Genomic DNA, 18,548 nt, shown 5'->3' with positions numbered 1-18,548 from the left:
AAACATGAGACTTTAGACCTGAGACATGGGGCATGAGACATGAGGCATGAGACATAAGACATGAGACCTGAGGCATGAGACAAGAGCCATGAAACATGAGACCTGAGACCTGAGACATGAGACTTTGGACCTGAGACCGGAGACAAGCTACTAGAATTAGTACCGCGAGAAACAAGTTTGGCTCCGATTTCAACATGCGACCCCTCTAGTGAAAGGGTTTGACTTGAGATGACGAAAAATTGTGTCGCGAGTTTGCTAGTACAAGCTAATAGTGTTAGTACCGCGAGAAATTAGTTTAGCTCCGATTTCAACTTTCGACCGGTCAAATGAAAGGGTTTGACTTGTAGGTGATGAAAAATAGTGTCGTGACTTCGCTAGTACAAGCTACTAGGATTAGTACCGCGAGAAATTAGTTAAGCTCCGATTTAAACTTTCGACCGGTCAAGCGAAAGGGTTTGACTTGTAGATGACGAAAAATAGTGTCGCGACTTCGCTAGTACAAGCTACTTGTGTTAGTACCGCGAGAAATTATATAAGCTTCGATTTATACTTGCGACCTCTCTAGTGAAAGGGTTTGACTTGTAGATGGCGAAAAATAGTGTCGCGACTTCGCTAGTCCAAGCTACTAGTGTTAGTATCGCGAGAAATTAGTTTAGCTCCGCTTTCAACTTTCGACCGGTCAAATGAAAGGGTTTGACTTGTAGGTGACGAAAAAAGTGTCGTGACTTCGCTAGCACAAGCTACTAGTGTTAGTACCGCGAGAAATTAGTTAAGCTCCGATTTATACTTGCGACCCCTCTAGTGAAAGGGTTTGACTTGAGATGACGAAAAATTGTGTCGCGAGTTTGCTAGTACAAGCTACTAGTGTTAGTACCGCGAGAAATTAGTTTAGCTCCGATTTCAACTTTCGACCGGTCAAATGAAAGGGTTTGACTTTTAGGTGATGAAAAATAGTGTCGCGAGTTCGCTAGTACGAGCTACTAGTATTATTACCGGAAGAAAGAAGTTTCATTTCCGATTTCAACTTGCGACCAATCAAATTAAAGTGTTTGAAGCAAACAGAACTCAAGGTTAGTTGTGAGATACGTCTCGTTGGTCGAGTGGTTAGCGTGGTAAGACGGTAATCGCTGGTCCTCTGATGGCATGGGTTCGATTCCCATCTCGGTACTGGAGTTAAATGTTAATCTTGAATTTTCAACGTAATTAATTCAGTCTGCAAAGCCTAAATCGGCATAGACGATGTATGTCTTTTAATCAGAGATACCGTCTGTTGCAGCTGGTGCATCATGCAACAGTTTTCAACTTCAATGGCATTTAAAAACATTATTTCCGCAGATAATCATACAGTTTGAACAAAAAAGTTTTAAAGTTGATTGCACATAAAATTGAGGTAGTCAGAAAAATTATTGGTTCCACCAGTTGTGATGTATTTGAAATGTCGTAATGCATGAAGCACCAATTGCAGTAGTTTTTGGCTTTGTTCGAACTAAATTTTGTATTTTTTAAACCATAAATGTTTTTATAGAAAAAAAAATTTAGGGATGAAAAATACTGTAACAAATTCTACTAGCTGAAATCATAAAAAATCATGATTGGATGGATAAAAATTTTGAAGTTTTATTTTCATTAACTGCAAATTTCAAAGAATGCTATGTTTGATACTAATTTTCGAAAATTTGTCATCTTGTTCAAGTTTTCAAATAATCAAAAAACGCACGGGCTCAAAGCTCTTAGAGCTCTCTAGAATGATGATTTTACTCAATTTTCAGTTGGGTGCTGCAGTTTCTGCTTGCGCGTTTTGATTTATTTTGCCATTTAATGATTTATTAAAACAAAACGTGATACAAAATATAAAAAATACACTTTAAATACTATTCAATTCCCCGGATTCTCAAGATTATCCCCTGTAACCAATATCACCAACAAGTCAATCCCTTTCACTTGACGGGTCGAAAGTTGAAATCGGAGCTTAACTAATTTCTCGCGGTACTAACACTAGTAGCTTGTACTAGCGAAGTCGCAACACTATTTTTCGTCATCTACAAGTCAAACCCTTTCACTAGAGAGGTCCCAAGTCTAAATCGGAGCTTAACTAATTTCTCGCGGTACTAATCCTAGTAGCTTGGACTAGCGAACTCGCGACACTATTTTTCGTTACCTACAAGTCAAACCTTTTCACTTGACCGGTCGAAAGTTGAAATCGGAGCTAAACTAATTTTTCACGGTACTAACACTAGTAGCTTGGACTAGCGATTTCGCGACACTGTTTTTCGTCATCTTCAAGTCAAACCCTTTCACCAGAGAGGTCACAAGTCTAAATAGGAGCTTAACTAATTCCTCGCGGTACTAACACTAGTAGCTTGTACTAGCGAAGTCACGACACTATTTTTCGTCACCTACAAGTCAAACCCTTTCATTTGACCGGTCGAAAGTTTAAACCGGAGCTAAACTAATTTCTCGCTGTACTAACACTAGTAGCTTGTACTAGCGAAGTCGCGACACTGTTTTTCGTCACCTACAAGTCAAACCCTTTCACTAGAGGGGTCGCAAGTTGTAATCGAAGCTAATATAATTTTTCGCGTTAATAACACTAGTAGCTTGTCTCAGGTCTAATGTCTCATGTCTCAGGTCTAATCTTTCATGGCTCTTGTCTCATAACTCAGGTCTCATGTCTTATGTCTCATGTCTCATGTCTTATGTCTCATGTCTCATGTCTCAGGTCTCAGGTCTCAGGTCTCATATCTCATGTTTCATGCCTCTTGTCTCATGTCTCATGTCTCATGTCTCAGGTCTCAGGTCTCAGGTGTCATGTCTTAAGTCTCAAGTCTCATGTCTCAGGTCTCATTTCCCATGTCTCAGGTCTCAGGTCTCGTGTTTTATGTCTTAGGTTTCTAGTCTCAGGTCTAATGTCCCATATCTTTGGTCTCATTCTTCAAGTCTCAGGTCTCATGTCTCAGATCTCAGGTCCCTGGACTTAGGTCTCAGGTGTCATGTCTAAAGTCTCAGGTCTCATGTCTCTAGTCTATATTTTCAAGTCCAGGTCTCATGTCTCAAGTCTCAGGTCTCAGGCCTCAGGTCTTAAGTGTCAGAACTTCAGAGCTGCAGTATTCGAATGGTCTTTTTTACACGGTTTTCGGGAATTAGCACGGTTTTTTTTTACACGGTTTTCGGGAATTAACACGGTTTTTTTTTACACGGTTTTTTTTTACGCGGTACGTATATCAGTGTAAAAAAAAACCTTACTGTAAATACCTACCTAAGGGTCAGGCGATGATTGACCGACGCATAGAGGATGTAGATTGAACAAAATTTGATAAAGTTTGGAACAGCCGTGAGGTACTTGAACTAACTGATAGAAAATTTATACAACTGACGGAAACATAAGAGGGTTTGTTGCCTGTTTTCTAAACAAACAAAAAACATCAGTTATTGATAGAAAGTTTAAGTTGAGGTTGTAAAATATTCTTACAATTAAAAGAACACAAATCACAAATTCACACAAATAGAATCGGTTTCACAGGAACGAGATAATAGTTTTATGAAATTTACCTATATCAATTTGATACCAACTTCGAATCCAACTCCTGCCAAGGACATTTATTGCAACAAGATGAAATTATTTTCAAAAATATTTTATAGTTTACAGTGGGGACATGATGAGTCAACAGTTTTATGGTTATTTTGTTTCGTAGAAACTAAATGTCGTATACATATTATCATTGTTCATTATTATTTGTGTAGGAAACTGTGCTTATGAACTTCATAATTAGTACCTGTACTAAATATTTATATGAGGAATTGGATTTTAGTTTTAACCTTTTTTCGCACAAACATATAATGGGAGCCCCCTGAAAATTGCAAGGATGTAAAAATGTGATGTGATTTTGTAATCCAGCGAAACACTTTACACTCGTCAAAATATCCAGACAACACTTTTCTTCTGAAACTTCTAGTTGATTATTCTTCGCTCATTAGTAAGCAATTAATTCTTACAGCAATTATATCACATCACTGAATTGCTCTTTCGAAAAACTCGTAACTGCAGCCACTTTTGTATGCACTTTTTTTGTTTTTCCATCTCACATCCAGGAACCATCACATTCGAGCCAGTGACCTCATAAGCGATGGCCTTTTAACTTGAGCTGAATCTTTTTCACTTTGAAACCTTTGTTTTCAGAACACCAATTCCAATGCCATTGCATCCGAAATAAAACCACCAGTCAGCGAGGAGAAACCAACTTTCAACTTTTTCTGTCTTTTGCAATCCCTTAGCCAGCAGCAGCAGCAGCCATCATCGAGTTTGTTGGAGGAATACACTTACCAAAAAAGTATCGGATCTTTTGCACTCCGATTGACGAGGGCTGCTGTTCCCAACTCTCTGGTTCCGGACAATGTTTGCCACGATCACACCACAACCGAACGCCGCGATACTTATTTCGTTAACTCAGACAAATTTCAAACGCTGTAGCAGAATTTTTCACGCAATCAATTTAAAAACAAAGCAAATTTCGTCGTCACCATTTTTCACACTGATCGTCTCGCGAATAAAAAACAACTTTAATGTGACTTTCGAAAAAGGGCGTAACACAAAAATATTTTTTTAAGAAAATATGATAAATAAATTAAATTTAAATGTTACAATAACACTCAATTGTACTTCAAATAAGTTGGATTGAGTTATTTTTAATATAAAAGTTAATGATTGCTCTAAAAAGAAACTGAAATCGTTTGTTTAAGTACTGTTTACCTCATTTTGAAAAAGTTGAATAGAACTCCACCAGCAGTGGAAAAATATTGACAACTGGAAGGGGGCGAAAAGTGTTGCCAGTTTTTAGCACAACTTTTAGTACACGTCAAAGTGACGTTTAACAGTATACACGCTAACATTATTTATCCAATTTTCATTGAAATTAATGCATCCCTCGAATAGCAAAACGAAAGGACATTATGCCGATTTGTTAATTTTCAATTTGAAACCATAATGGTAAAATAATAATAATAATAATAATTAATAATAAGAAAAATGATTTTTCTTTGTCTTATTTTTGTAATTATACAAAAAAACACAAATAAATTTATATTAAATATCTAACTGTTTATCTTATAGGCGCGTTGCTAAATTTTTCATTCAGTTTTTTTTGAAGATTAATCGTATCTTTTAGAAATAGTTTTAACTCGTTTCTAGCGAAGGCACATTAGCGATGACCCAAAAGAAATTCTAACTATTAATATAATCAGAACTGAATAATTCGAAAGATTAAATGTATGCGGGCGAAGTCAAAAAATCACTTAACGCGGAAAGGTGTGAAAATGGTAACTTTTTAACGATAATTGGTTAATGAATTTCGAGCGTGTACATGTTTATCAATCATTTGCAGCCATGGCTATTATTATTATTGCAATAACTGGAAGTCCACAAGTTTTGCCCGAGATTTGAACCTCAAGCAGGCGGTTGCACCCCATGAGCTTTACATAAGGTGCGGAGATATTTTGATGCTGTCACAAATACATCAGTATCTTCAGACTGGTGTGCGTGCAATGCGGTCTGATTCGCATTGATGACGTCATAAGAGTTGTTTGGGTTGCAATTACGGAAGAGTTTTTGATTTAGATAACTTTTGTTTAATGAAAAAATGGCCAAGTGCTGCATAAAATCCTGCAAAATTTCGCAGGTCGACGCTAAGAAGCAAAATAGAGCAGTGAGTTTTCATCAGCTACCGAAGGAACCCGCGGTACGCAAAAAATGGCTCGCGTTCTGTGGCCGTAAGGATGGATCCGGCATATACGTGTGCTCCCAGCATTCCGAATTGACGGAGTTTGTCAATGTTTATATGGAAAACGCAAAGAGGGTTCTTATAAAATCTGGTAAGTATTTCTAACTTAGGCCATTATCGCAATATTCTTTATGTTTCGTTTTTTCTCTCAGCTTGCCATCCGTTCGTGCCCTCCAACTGAGTCTGCTCGATCCATCAGAGCTTAAGTGAGGAACCGGAAGCAAGTGGTCGAAGAACTTCTACAGAGAAATGCAAACTTGGGGATCAGTTGAAGTCATCGCCCTCGATTACAATAAAGGATCTTCTAAGATGGTTATTCAACGACGACGGAACAATCCACGGTAAAAAAAAAACGTTCTGTAACAACCGAATCACGCTGAAAAAAAGCCATTCAATACTCATTTTGAGATGGGAAATTCACTCAACAAGGATATATGTTTCACCTTTTATACGAGCGTTCACTATCTTCAGTATTATAGTACTTTAATCATGTTAATTTGACAACTTTTTCAGTAAACTGTATTACGCACTGCAGCCCCGATGATGTTATGACGTCATCACTGTAATACACACAATGTTTACGTTTTTTCGATCACCTATACCACGGCAAACCGAGTTCATCCACACCTCTACATCTAGCTCATGGGGTTGCACCCCGTAAAAGTTGTCAGTGTTGGGAGTAAGCATAAGGGTGAGTATAGCAACCATATATTTGCTTCGTCCCGGGTAACGATTCTGTTTGTTTATTCAAAAAAAGTTTTGCCCCGCGCGAGTGGAGATAAACGAAAACGGCATAACTCTAGATTTGTTTTAAACCAGGGAGGTGGCAATCTAGTTCTTCTTTCGAACAACAATCTTTTTCTTTTTTTCTATCCATCGGGAGAGACGTTTATGGTGTATTCCTCTCAAAGCAGTACGAAGTCTCAAAAGTCAAAATTTCAACCAATGAGGAATCAGAATGATTGATGTGTTAGTGTGCTATCAACAATACTTCTCTAGCATTTGACATTTAGTTCGGGTCCTTGACAGCAAAATGTCAGGTTTGTTATGGGCCCACAAAATCGTGGGCCCGTAATTTTGATGGTTGTCAAATTCAATGACAAAGGATAGGGATGCCATCTCCCTGTTTTAAACTGTTTAAATTCCAAGATGGCTTCTGTAAAAAAAACACTGCGACTGGTATCAAAGAACGAAGCTGAGCGGAAAGTGTTGGGAACCAAGTTCTGCCAGGAAGGAAGTCGGGAAAATAAAGATAAGAAGCCGCCTCTATCCGTAATCGCAATTGACGCTATCTCCCGAGAAACCGTTGGGAATACAGAAAAGAAGAAGAAGATGGCTTCTGAAAACAAAACACTGCGACTGGTATCAAAGAACGAAGCTGAGCGGAAAGTGTTGGGAACCAAGTTCTGCCAGGAGCGCCAGGAGACTGTCAATGCAGAACATCCGGGTGCCTGGTTTAACCGTCCGGAAAATAAAAATAAGAAGCCGCCTCTATCCGTAATCGCAATTGACGCTATCTCCCGAGAAACTGTTAGGAATATGGTAAAGAAGAATCTGAAGACTGGATTGGACCCTGCTCTGGTTACGACATTTATTTACAATGAGTTTTGTGCGAAGCCTGCTGCATTGAGTGCGGACTGGGTGTCTTTCAATCGAATGATCGGAAAACAAGGACAAATGATATCTTTGAACGATATCTTTGATGTCAAGGCCCAAGAAAATTACCCACCTGCAGAAACTGTTGCTGACCAATATAAAATGAAAGATACTGAAGTTTTGAGTTACCTCATTGCGTTAATCGGAGTTATCCGGATTAGCCCTGCAATGGAGGAGACCTACCGAGACACATTGAAGGAGAATCTGAAGGCTTTGATCAATGCAGCTGGAACCGAGATTGAGCTAACTGAGATAGGTGCAGATAGGGACAGGCTGACATCATACTCCGAATATCGGAAAGTCGTTGCAGGGGTTGACATGTTTTTATGCGAGTTCCCTGCACACCCGTTCAAAACGGCCCGATATGGAAGCATAATCACTCGCTGCAGAGATTCCCGAATATAAAAATACTGTTACCAAACAGTTACTATAATAGTTATACAACTATTCGGAACAGCGTAAAAAAACTTTTAGAAAACGATAACTGACATCGTAAAAAACATTCCACTAATTGTGAATTCCAAAACGACGGTCCGTTGAATATGGCGTTAAGTTATGTTACTGTTAAAAACTATTAAAACACTTATATTGAAGAACTGTTCAGCAAACAGTAGAGACAACGTTCAAATACGCTCATGAAAAAGGTATTTTTGGCATCGAACTGTTTTTGTTACAGTTATTCTTAAAATTTCCTCGTAACTGAACATTTACAGTAATAGTCGCAAAACGATTCGATATGACGTTCTTCCAACGTTATGCGTATACTGTATTCTGAATCGTATATGGGAATGATGCACGCACACACACAAACTTTTTTTCTTTAAGTGAAAAACAAACTCATTTTTTTAATTTTTATTAATGTTCATTTTATTCACCTGTATCATTTGTATATTTGTTTGAGCTCCTTCACTATGTCTAATTACAAAAACACGGGCCGTGCGTTGGCGTAGCTGCTGGTCACTGCTGGAACCGAAAGTCGTACGGAACATTGCTCCTCCCAACGTGACGACATTGCAGCTCCAGCTCCCGTCGCTGAAATAAAAAAAACACTTCTTCATACCTTTGCATCGATATATACATAATGATAATAAAACTTACCTGTTGCGAAAATTGATGGTGTCCTTATTCCTGTTTATCCAACCGTCTGTCCGTCGGTTGGACCCTATCCGGAGGGAAATTTTGTCGCTGCTAGAGGAAGGAGCTGAACATTTTGAACGAGTAAAACAAAGAGTTGTTGTTTTTTTAGTGTTCTTCTTCCAGTTGTCAGCCAGTGATGCCGACTAGACCGACTTTAAAAAATTGTGCCAATATGAAATTAAAATGTGAGAATATAAAAGATTTAAAACTTTGATGTTTCAGTGTCGCCTGTAAGCATGTATGCTAGCCTACACACCAAATTTGTAATTGCTTGTTGTTTTTTAACATGCAATGAGCTAAAATCAAAATTAAGTCCATGGATTCGTATAGAAAAATTCATAATTATCTTTCATTACCTTACTTGAAGCGTTAACATTTGTTAAAAGCATTTTGTAAATCAAAGAGATAACCTCGTTTAGTATGATGATAGTTAAAAAAATTAAAACTTTTTGTAAATGTGTACTAATTTTGTACAAAACCATCTGGCATCCCTGACCGGGCGTTTCGTTCATTTTGACGTAAATGACAGAAGAGATGAACGGTATGTGTAACGGTTCAAGTTCGGTTTTTATGATTAAAGAAAAGTTGAAGGAAATCGTTAAATCATTCTACCACCTTTCCAGATATCATCACGTTTTCACATAATCGTACATATTTCGTTCTTATCGTTGGAGAAGTAAAGTTTAAAAGAACAGCTACGTTTACAGATACAATCACATTTACTGAAGCCGTTGATGTATTGTTTAAACTGTTTGAGATATGGTTTTTTAGTATGCGGGTTGTACAGTCCCGTTGGCTCTAGCAAAAATGAGGAAAAGTATTATTCCGTTGTAAAAATATCACATTAAAAAATGAGGAAAAGATATGGGATGGAGTCAAATGATATAAAAAGATGGCTCTGGACAAAGGGTCTTCAAAAGGAATTCGTGAATGTTATGGAGGACGGTCACGAGTTAGACGATCCCCGTTCTTATTCCATGTATTTTATGGAAATGCAACTATCTAGTAAATCACCTTACACAGCAACGATGAATCCTAATCTTTTTCTATTTATACATGTGGTTGGCAGTTTTTCTTTGCAACAACGATCACTAAACGCTCGTTACCTAGCAGGCGCCGACGATGAGAATGTTGTCAAAAATGCTATTGTCATGTTTCATGCGATGTGTACTGCTCCGGGGGAAATCATGGCAGCGGAACCTTCTACATCAAATGGTCTAAAGTGGCTGAAGTGGGTCTGTAACTTGAACGGAATAGTCCCTCGGAGGTTGTATAGAGAAGCATATGCCCGATCGGCCCAGAAAGCTGACTGTCGTGAGGGAACAATTGGAGAACGGTTGTACGCATATGCGCAAGCTTACAGGCTACAACAAGAAGAATAACAAATCTATGCATTATAAATAGATATTTAGTAAGTAATACATACATGAAAAAATATAATTTCAAGTTATTTAAAATTATTTACTACGTTATTTAAAAACATTGCAACGAAAAAAGTCGTAAAAAAAGAAAAAAATCAAATGTTTAAATGGCAAAAATGAAGCAATCAATGTATCTTCTATATATATTGTTAGTATTAAGACAAATTCGATGGTTGCAAACTGAGCGTGAAGATCATCAGCTGTTATGGCTCAACATAAACAGCCAGTCTAGAAAAACCAGAAAAGGTTTCGTGTGATCTGGAGAATAAAGATTCTGTCTCTTTGGATTCAGACCTCAAACTAATCAGAAGTGTTTTAAGTTAACATATAGAGAAAACTACCTAAACTTACAGTGGCGAACGAGGAGAATTTGAGTAGCCGGTCAATTTAGACGCTACCCGAGGCTTTTGTGTTTGGAAGCTTTGTCGACGCCACCCATCGCCATTTCTGACGCCGCCATTCGCCATTAGCGACGCCGTCCACCATAAAGGGACGCTGGTGTTATCGTATTGTAGAATTGGAATTTTGTTTATCGCCGCGCCGAATTGGGGTGCCGGAAGTTCCTGGTGTTGTTTTTCGATTTATTCGACGTTGGATTTTGAGAACATAGAATCGGGTAACGATTCGTTGTAAAACACAATGGCTATGTTTGGAACAATCGACCCGTACGTTCCGGGAACCTCCTTTTCAAACTACATTGAGAGGCTGGAGTATTTTTTCTCTTGTAACAATGTCGCAGATGATAAGAAAAAAGATCTTTTTCTTAGCTTCTGCGGCATGGTGGTTTTCGATTAAATCAAACTGTTGTTTCCGGCAGTCGATTTGAAAACGTTATCTTACGAGGATATTTCAAAAAAACTTAAGGAACGCTACGATAAAAAGGACTCCGAACTGCATGCTTATTGTCGGTTCATAAACCGAAAGCAAGGGCCGAATGAATCTAACGAGAATTTTATTTTGGCGGTCAAATTATTAGCAGAGGCGTGTGAATTCGATGGCTATCGTGACAGAGCCATTCGCAATAAGTTAGTCACAGGAATTCAAGATAGGGAGTTGAGGCGCAGGCTCTTTAATGAGGAAAATTTGACGCTGAAGACAACAGAGAGGATGCTTAAAAGTTCAGAGCGGACTTTCGATAATGATAAATTTATGGAGGCGGAAAACATAAACTCGGTTAAATTCAGATTAGGCGAAAGGTATGAAAGACGATATTCGAGAGGACCAGAAAGGAGATCGAGATTTGATGGCAGGTCTCAGAGTCGGGATCATGGTCGTTTTCACAGTTCTCTACGCAGCAGATCTCCTTCAGGAAGTCAGTCTAAGACTAGAGGACGTTATGCTAACTTTAAATGCAACTATTGTGGAGAAATGGGGCATGTTTGGAAATCCTGTTTTGAACGGAAAAGAAACCATAGAAGTATGGTGAACTTTGTGGACGATAAAACCAAAGATAAGGCAAAAGAAAATGTCCACGACTATTTCAAACGTCTCAGAGTAGATTACAGTAGCAGTGATGAATCAGGTGACTATTATTGCATGATGATTAAATCAATTACTGACATAAGTGAACCTTGTCTTCTAAATATTCAAATTAATAAGAGATTTATTAGGATGGAAATTGATAGTGGTTCAGCAGTTTCTGTAATGAGCAAAACAGATTTATTAAAGAAATTCAAAAATCTTCGTGTAGAAAAAAGTGACAAAAAGCTTATGGTTATAAATGGTTCTACTTTGAACATTTATGGTAAAGTTTCGGTTGATGTCACGTTTCAAGGAAAAACCATTTGTTTAAATTTGGTAATTTTGGATGGGGATCATCAATTCATACCACTGGTTGGCCGTAACTGGCTTGATATTTTGTGTCATGGTTGGAGAAGAAGAATTTTGAATTTTGGTGATATTAATAAAATTGAATTGGGTAATAATGTTGAAAAATGTATAGCGGAGGTCAAATTGAAGTATCCGAACGTTTTTGATAACAATTTTTCTTCTGCCATACAAGGTTTTGAAGCTGATTTAGTGCTCCGGGAAGACAAGCCAATTTTTAGGAAGGCATACGATGTTCCTTATCGGTTTAGAGACAAGGTTATCGAGCATTTAGAGAAACTAGAAAAGGATGATATAATATCACCTATTAAGACTAGCTTATGGGCCTCACCGGTTGTCGTGGTAATTAAGAAGGATAACGAAATCAGACTTGTGATTGATTGTAAGGTGTCAATTAATAAGGTGCTTATTCGGGACACCTACCCTTTACCGACTGCTCAGGATTTATTTGCTTCATTGGCGGGCAAAAAAATGTTTTGTGCTTTGGATTTAGCGACAGCTTACACTCAGTTAAGCCTTTCTGAAAGGTCTAGAAAATTTGTAGTTATAAACACTATTCGTGGACTTTACAGTTATAATCGTCTTCCCCAGGGAGCCTCGTCAAGTGCTAGCATTTTTCAGCAGATTATGGAAACAATTTTACAAGGAATTGACCATGTTTTCGTTTATTTAGACGATGTATTGATAGCTGGGAAAGATGTAGAGGAATGTCAGACGAAATTATGGCTGGTAATTGAAAAGCTTTCTAAGGCAAATATCAAAATAAATTTCAAAAAATGTAAATTTTTCGTGTCTGAGCTACCTTATCTGGGACATATTATCAGTGAACAAGGACTTAAACCAAATCCGGAAAAGGTTGCAACAATACAACAGGCTAAAGTGCCAAAAAATGTGTCGGAGCTAAAAGCTTTCTTAGGACTCATAAATTATTATGGAAAATTTCTAGCAAAGTTGTCGATTCATCTAAGTCCGTTGTATAATTTATTAAAAAAGGATTCTAAGTTTATTTGGGATTCTAATTGTGAAAATGCTTTCAAAAATTGTAAAGCTCAATTACTTAAAGCTGACATTTTAATATTCTATGATCCTAATTTGCCAATAATAGTTTCAGCGGACGCTTGTTCTTATGGTCTTGGAGGAGTTATTTCTCACGTTATTGATGGAGTTGAAAAACCAATATGGTTTACTTCCTTTTCACTGAATTCAGCTCAGAAGGGATATCCGATTTTGCACCTGGAAGCAATGGCAATAGTCTCAACTGTAAAAAAATTTCATAAATTTTTGTTTGGTACACAGTAAACGAAAATTACCGAGTTCGGTAATTTTTTTACCGAAATCCTAACATGTGGAGTTCGTTAAACCGTTCGGTAATTTTTCTCATGGCAGAGAAGTGACAGCTGTCAAATATTACAGACCTTTTTCGGTAAAACTTTACCGAACCTCGGCTGATCATATCTAAGATCATCTGTCAAATTATGACAGTTGTCAACGTGACAGTTTGCTATATTACCGAACAACCGGTATTGTTGAACCAAAATGCCTGTAATTATAACCGAAAGGTCGGTAATGTTTAAAAGGAAAACTATAAAAGCTCGGTAGTATATACCGAACAACTGGTAGAATTTACTGTAATACCTTAATAAATTACCGAAAACCTGAAATTATTACCGAAATATCTGTAATTTTTACCCAATTATCTAGAACTATTACCGAAATACCGTAATTTTTTTACCGAAAAGCTGTAAATGTTTGGTATTATTTACCGAACGACCGGTATAAGTTACCGAAATACCTGTAACTATTACCGAAATGCCGGTAAATATTCTCTAAATGCCGGAAAATTTCGGTAAAAGTTACAGAAAAATCGGTAACTTTTACCGAAAAACCCGTAATTTTTACCGAAATTTCAGTAATTTTTACCGACATACCGGTAATATTTAACGAAAACTGTAAAATTTTCGGTAATTTTTACTGATACCCGTAAAATGTTCGGCACTTTCAGCTTACACAGTAAACGAAAATTACCGAGTTCGGTAATTTTTTTTACCGAAATCCTAACATGTGTAAATCGTTAAACTATTCGGTAAATTTTTCGGTAAAAAATTAACGAACATCGGTAAATAGACTCTTCATTTACCGATGTTCGTTTATTTTTTACCGAACAGTTTAACGATTTACACATGTTAGGATTTCGGTAAAAAAATTACCGAACTCGGTAATTTTCGTTTACTGTGTATGATACATGCAACCAAAAAACGTTTGATAATTTTAGCTTATGATGCATACACTGTGCTCGAATCGAATCATCCCGCTATGTGTGCACACAGCGCATCATTACCTAAAATTACCATACGATTTATGGTTTTCGGAAGAAATTACCGAAAATTTGACAGTTTTCGGTAAATATTACCGGCATTTCCAGAAGGCGCCTTGAGCGAAAAACCGAGTTAGTTTAAAACATTTTTTTATTGCCTTTTAAAACTCTTCGGATTTTCATTTTGATCGTCATCGAGCTCGGATTGCCTCTGTAGAAATAAGAGAAAATCGTTACAATAAAATTTCGACACGGAACAAATGTAACTAAACTTTTACCTCTTCCTGTTCAGAAAGGAATTTGATTCCTTGGAACGGTGTTCCCGAAGCTTCCTTGGCAATCCACTTCCCCACCGGCGGAACAGTATTTTCCTGCTGCTCCAATGGAACCACAAATATTAAAGACTTTGACTTTATTGCCGTACTCCTCGGAGCTGCTGCTGCTGTCGCTCGGCGAGCTATCGGCGTAGGTCTTCTTGTTGGGACCTGCTGCCCCTTCGCAGCTGACAAAATGTGGACCGGAATGAGCCGCTAAACTGGCCAAACCTCCCCTACCTCAAGATAAGGCTCCGAATGGAAACGGGGTGAAATGTGTTTTGTTTGAATTTTTTACAACACCACACACGCGAAACCCAAACTTTAAAAAATGGCTACGAGTTTTTCAGCTTCTCGCTCGATCACACGATCAAAGTTGAGGCCATTTATTACGACTGCAAGAGAGCGAAGGAAAATGTAAAAAAATGCCAGAAAAAGACAAACGCATTTTGACGTTTGTCTTGACAGCGGCAGTTTTCAGTTTTACTTTACAGTTTTCGGTGTTTTTTTACCGAAAACTAATTGCGAAGAGATTTGTTTACATATAAATGAACGAAGTTCGGTAGGTGGATAGCTGATTAACGAGGCTCGTTAAAAACAAGACGTCAAGTTGATCAATTACCGAAAATATCCGAATTACAGAAGTGTTTCTGTAAAAAAAATTACCGAACTCGGTAATTTTCGTTTACTGTGTAAGAAGTTTACAATTTATACAGACCACAAACCTTTGTTGGGAATATTAGGAAAAAATGGTAGAAATACAATATTTGTTACAAGGCTTCAAAGGTTTATTATGGAGTTATCAATTTATGAGTTTGATATTTTATATAGACCTTCAGAAAGAATGGGAAATGCAGATTTCTGCTCGAGATTTCCTTTGGAAGAAGGAGTGTCTAAAAAGATTGACAATCAGTTTATCAAAAGTCTAAATTTTTCAAATGAATTTCCAATCGACTTTTCAATGGTGGCTGCTGAGACAAATAATGATAGAGCTTTGCAAAACATTAAACTGTATTTAAAAAATGGCTGGCCCGATAGAATTGATAAAGAACTGAAGGACTTATATTCTCAGCATCATGATTTAGAAGAAGTAGATGGCGTTTTGCTTTTTCAAGAAAGGGTTTTCATACCTGAAGTTCTTAAACAGAAAATTATCAAACTTTTACATTCTAACCATGTTGGTATTGTTAAGATGAAGCAATTGGCTAGAAAAAGTGTTTACTGGATTGGAATAAATAGAGACTTGGAAAGATTTGCGGAAAGTTGTGAAGTTTGTGCGAAAATGGCGGTAGTTCCTGGAAAAAATGAAACGTATAGCTGGATACCAACTGCTAGACCGTTTAGTAGAATTCACACAGATTTTTTTTATTTTGAAAGACAATATTTTCTTCTTATTATTGATAGCTTTTCTAAGTGGCTTGAAGTTTACTTAATGAATTTTGGAACAGACTCAAATAAAGTTTTAAAAAAGTTTACGGATTTTTTTGCGAGATTCGGGTTACCGGATGTAATTGTTTCTGATAATGGGCCACCTTATAATTCGCAACAGTTCATTTCTTTCATGGAAAGACAAGGAATAAAAGTGTATAAAAGCCCTCCTTATCATCCACAGAGTAATGGACAGGCCGAAAGGCTAGTGAGAGTAGCCAAAGAAGTACTAAAAAAGTTTTGGTTGGATTCGGACATGAGGAATATGGATATACAAGATAGACTTGATTATTTTCTTTTTAATTACAGAAACAGTTGCCTATCAGAAGGGGAAGATTTCCCATCAGAACGAATATTTAGGTTCAAACCGAAAACGTTGTTGGATTTGACAAATCCTAAAAATGATTTTAAAAAACAACTTGTTCCGATTTCTGATAACAGAAGCAAAATAGTGGAACGGCCACAAAGAACTGAAGATGATTTTGGCTACACTAATTACGAGAAAGAAAAGTTAGATCCTATTTCTAATTTGAAAAGAGGAGACAAGGTTTTTTACAGAAATCCGAATGCTCGAGAGATTGAAAAATGGTTAAATGCAATTTTTATTAAGAGACTTTCTTACAATGTTTTCCAGATCGCTCTGGGGGCACATGTGATCTCGGCTCACAGGGGGCAGATCAAAAAGGCGCAAAATGAACATAGGCGCAATGCGGCGCTTCAATTTCCGAATCCTTCATCGACGGACAGTCAAAACGGAAAGAATTCACAGAAAAGACGTCGAGAGGATTCAGATGAGGAAGTCTTCTATGGGTTTTCTCCTTCTCAGCAGCGACCCTCTACATCAAGAGCAACGGTTCAATCCAACGGGAGCGACGTTTCTCTGGGCCCTAACGTGTCATCATCGGAGCCTAAGGCCATCAGGAGATCTGAAAGAAGAAGAAAATTGTTGAAAGCTAATGACTTTGTTTACTTCTAAAGGCAGTTTTAAATAATTTATGATTATTAGTTAAGAGTAAGGTGAAATGAATTGAAATTTATAAAGTTTATTCTAAAAGAGGGAGAATTGTTAGTATTAAGACAAATTCGATGGTTGCAAACTGAGCGTGAAGATCATCAGCTGTTATGGCTCAACATAAACAGCCAGTCTAGAAAAACCAGAAAAGGTTTCGTGTGATCTGGAGAATAAAGATTCTGTCTCTTTGGATTCAGACCTCAAACTAATCAGAAGTGTTTTAAGTTAACATATAGAGAAAACTACCTAAACTTACATATATATAAAGCAATTTCTGTGGGTTTGTTTGTTTGTTTGTCCTCTATAGGCTCAGCCGTCTTAAGAGCTAGAAAGCTGAAATTTGGCATGGAGGCTCATTAGGACCAGGAATGATAAAAAATGTTTTCAGAATTTTGGTTGACCCCTTCTGAAGGGGGTCGTCCATACAACACAAATATTGTTTTCGCGTTTTTCACGTTATTTTTCGTCGGATCGTAATGAAAATTTGCACATGGGGGTTTTAAGAGATGAGAAATCGATTTCAGGTATTGAATTTTGGGACAGGGGTCGGCAAAAGGGGTCGTCCATATTAATTTTTAATATTTTTGTGATATTGACGTTAGTGTACATCAGATTGAGATAAAAATTTGCGCTTGGATATTTTTAGGGACGGGCAATCGATTGCCGGTATCAAATTTTCCCGCTTAGCAAAATAAATGCTTGGAATGCTTGAAAGAATGCTTGGATTTCAAGCATTCTTCAAGCATTCCTTTCATTGAATTCAAGCATTAATTGGCCCAACCGATTCTACTTGAAACCATTTTCCCGGTTCAGAATGACAGCCCTGGTTGACATCTGTCATGGTTTGATTGTATTTGTGTGTTCAAAAAATGCTAATGTGTGAGTGTGTTGAGTAAATATTATTGCATATGTATGAGTGCGTACTAGACCGAACCACACTCGGGGGAAATTTCTCAATTAAAAAAAAACATGCGTTTTCCTTTATCTGTATTTTTATTTTATTCAAAACTTTTTACACAATATTACACTTCACTAGACACACTACACTACACTACACTTTTGGCCAAAAGAAATTGGTCGCTCGGCACCAGGATGGCAGGATCTTGCATATGAGGACCTCCTCCTTCATTAGGGGCTCCAGAATTAAGCCCGTGCTTTGGCGGCCTGGGGCTTGAAGCGATCAATGAGCGACGTGGTAGCTTGGATGAGCGGGCAGATTACACGAAGGGCTGCAAATTAGAAAAAAAAATGAGTTGAGAAATTGATCGCATAGTTAAAAAATTTCAACTTACCTATTACCTGTGCCGTCCCTTGCACAGATCTGGAACTAACCGCCAGCACCTCCAAGCCTGCGTCGAGCTGTGTCAAGAAAAAAGGAACACATTAACGACATTTTAATTGCATTTATTTTATTTAAAATATCTTACCATTTTTTAATCCAGCTCCGGCTAGGTCTGATGTCAAAATGGCCGTTGATAAAACGAAGATTTTTTCTAGCTTTCTTTGGTCACCAATACTAACTAGCGAAAAGTCGTTAAAACGATCAATCAGTGTTGTACACTCGGAGGGTTTTATGCTATTTTCACATTTGAATTTGTATTTGTGCAATCGGTGCAATCAGCTGACTGGACTGATGCACGTGTAAAATTTAAACCCTCAGTCTAT

The 18,548-nt window shown here is 37.6% G+C and overlaps 2 protein-coding genes and 1 long non-coding RNA gene across 5 annotated transcripts in view; 1 reads left to right on the top strand and 2 right to left on the bottom strand.

Moving 5' to 3' along the window:
* Positions 1–4,562, bottom strand: part of LOC129743915 (uncharacterized) — a 68,597-nt gene extending 64,035 nt beyond the window's left edge. The window contains exon 1 of one of the 2 annotated variants that reach the window (XM_055736158.1): positions 4,322–4,562. The gene's annotated coding sequence lies outside the window, so the exon portion shown is untranslated. Of the gene's footprint in view, positions 1–3,256; positions 3,280–4,321 lie in introns of those variants that run through there. The other variant, XM_055736159.1, reaches the window with a different exon arrangement.
* A 789-nt stretch (positions 4,563–5,351) lies between these two features.
* LOC129747422 (uncharacterized) lies at positions 5,352–16,584 on the top strand. 2 transcript variants are annotated; one of them, XM_055741643.1, is made up of 5 exons: positions 5,352–5,477; positions 5,673–5,865; positions 5,927–6,115; positions 6,288–10,604; positions 16,506–16,584. In XM_055741643.1, exon 4 carries the CDS (start codon positions 6,924–6,926, stop codon positions 7,833–7,835), a length of 912 nt encoding a protein of 303 aa, XP_055597618.1. In that variant the 5' UTR covers positions 5,352–5,477; positions 5,673–5,865; positions 5,927–6,115; positions 6,288–6,923; the 3' UTR covers positions 7,836–10,604; positions 16,506–16,584. The 2 variants fall into 2 exon arrangements, with proteins under 2 accessions (XP_055597618.1, XP_055597617.1); XM_055741642.1 differs by lacking the exon at positions 5,352–5,477 and having other exon boundaries at positions 5,490–5,865; positions 5,927–10,604.
* A 1,291-nt stretch (positions 16,585–17,875) lies between these two features.
* LOC129744853 (uncharacterized) lies at positions 17,876–18,377 on the bottom strand. Its single transcript, XR_008737007.1, has 3 exons — positions 18,311–18,377; positions 18,176–18,242; positions 17,876–18,112 (listed from the first exon to the last, which is right to left on the bottom strand). It is a non-coding gene; the product is annotated as an uncharacterized LOC129744853 (long non-coding RNA).
* Positions 18,378–18,548: the final 171 nt, after the last annotated feature.

The sequence above is a fragment of the Uranotaenia lowii genome, chromosome 2 (genome assembly GCF_029784155.1).
Source record: "Uranotaenia lowii strain MFRU-FL chromosome 2, ASM2978415v1, whole genome shotgun sequence".
Taxonomy (NCBI): Eukaryota; Metazoa; Arthropoda; class Insecta; order Diptera; family Culicidae; genus Uranotaenia; species Uranotaenia lowii.
Note: the sequence above shows the minus strand (reverse complement) of the source record. Positions and strands in the feature narration are given on the sequence as shown.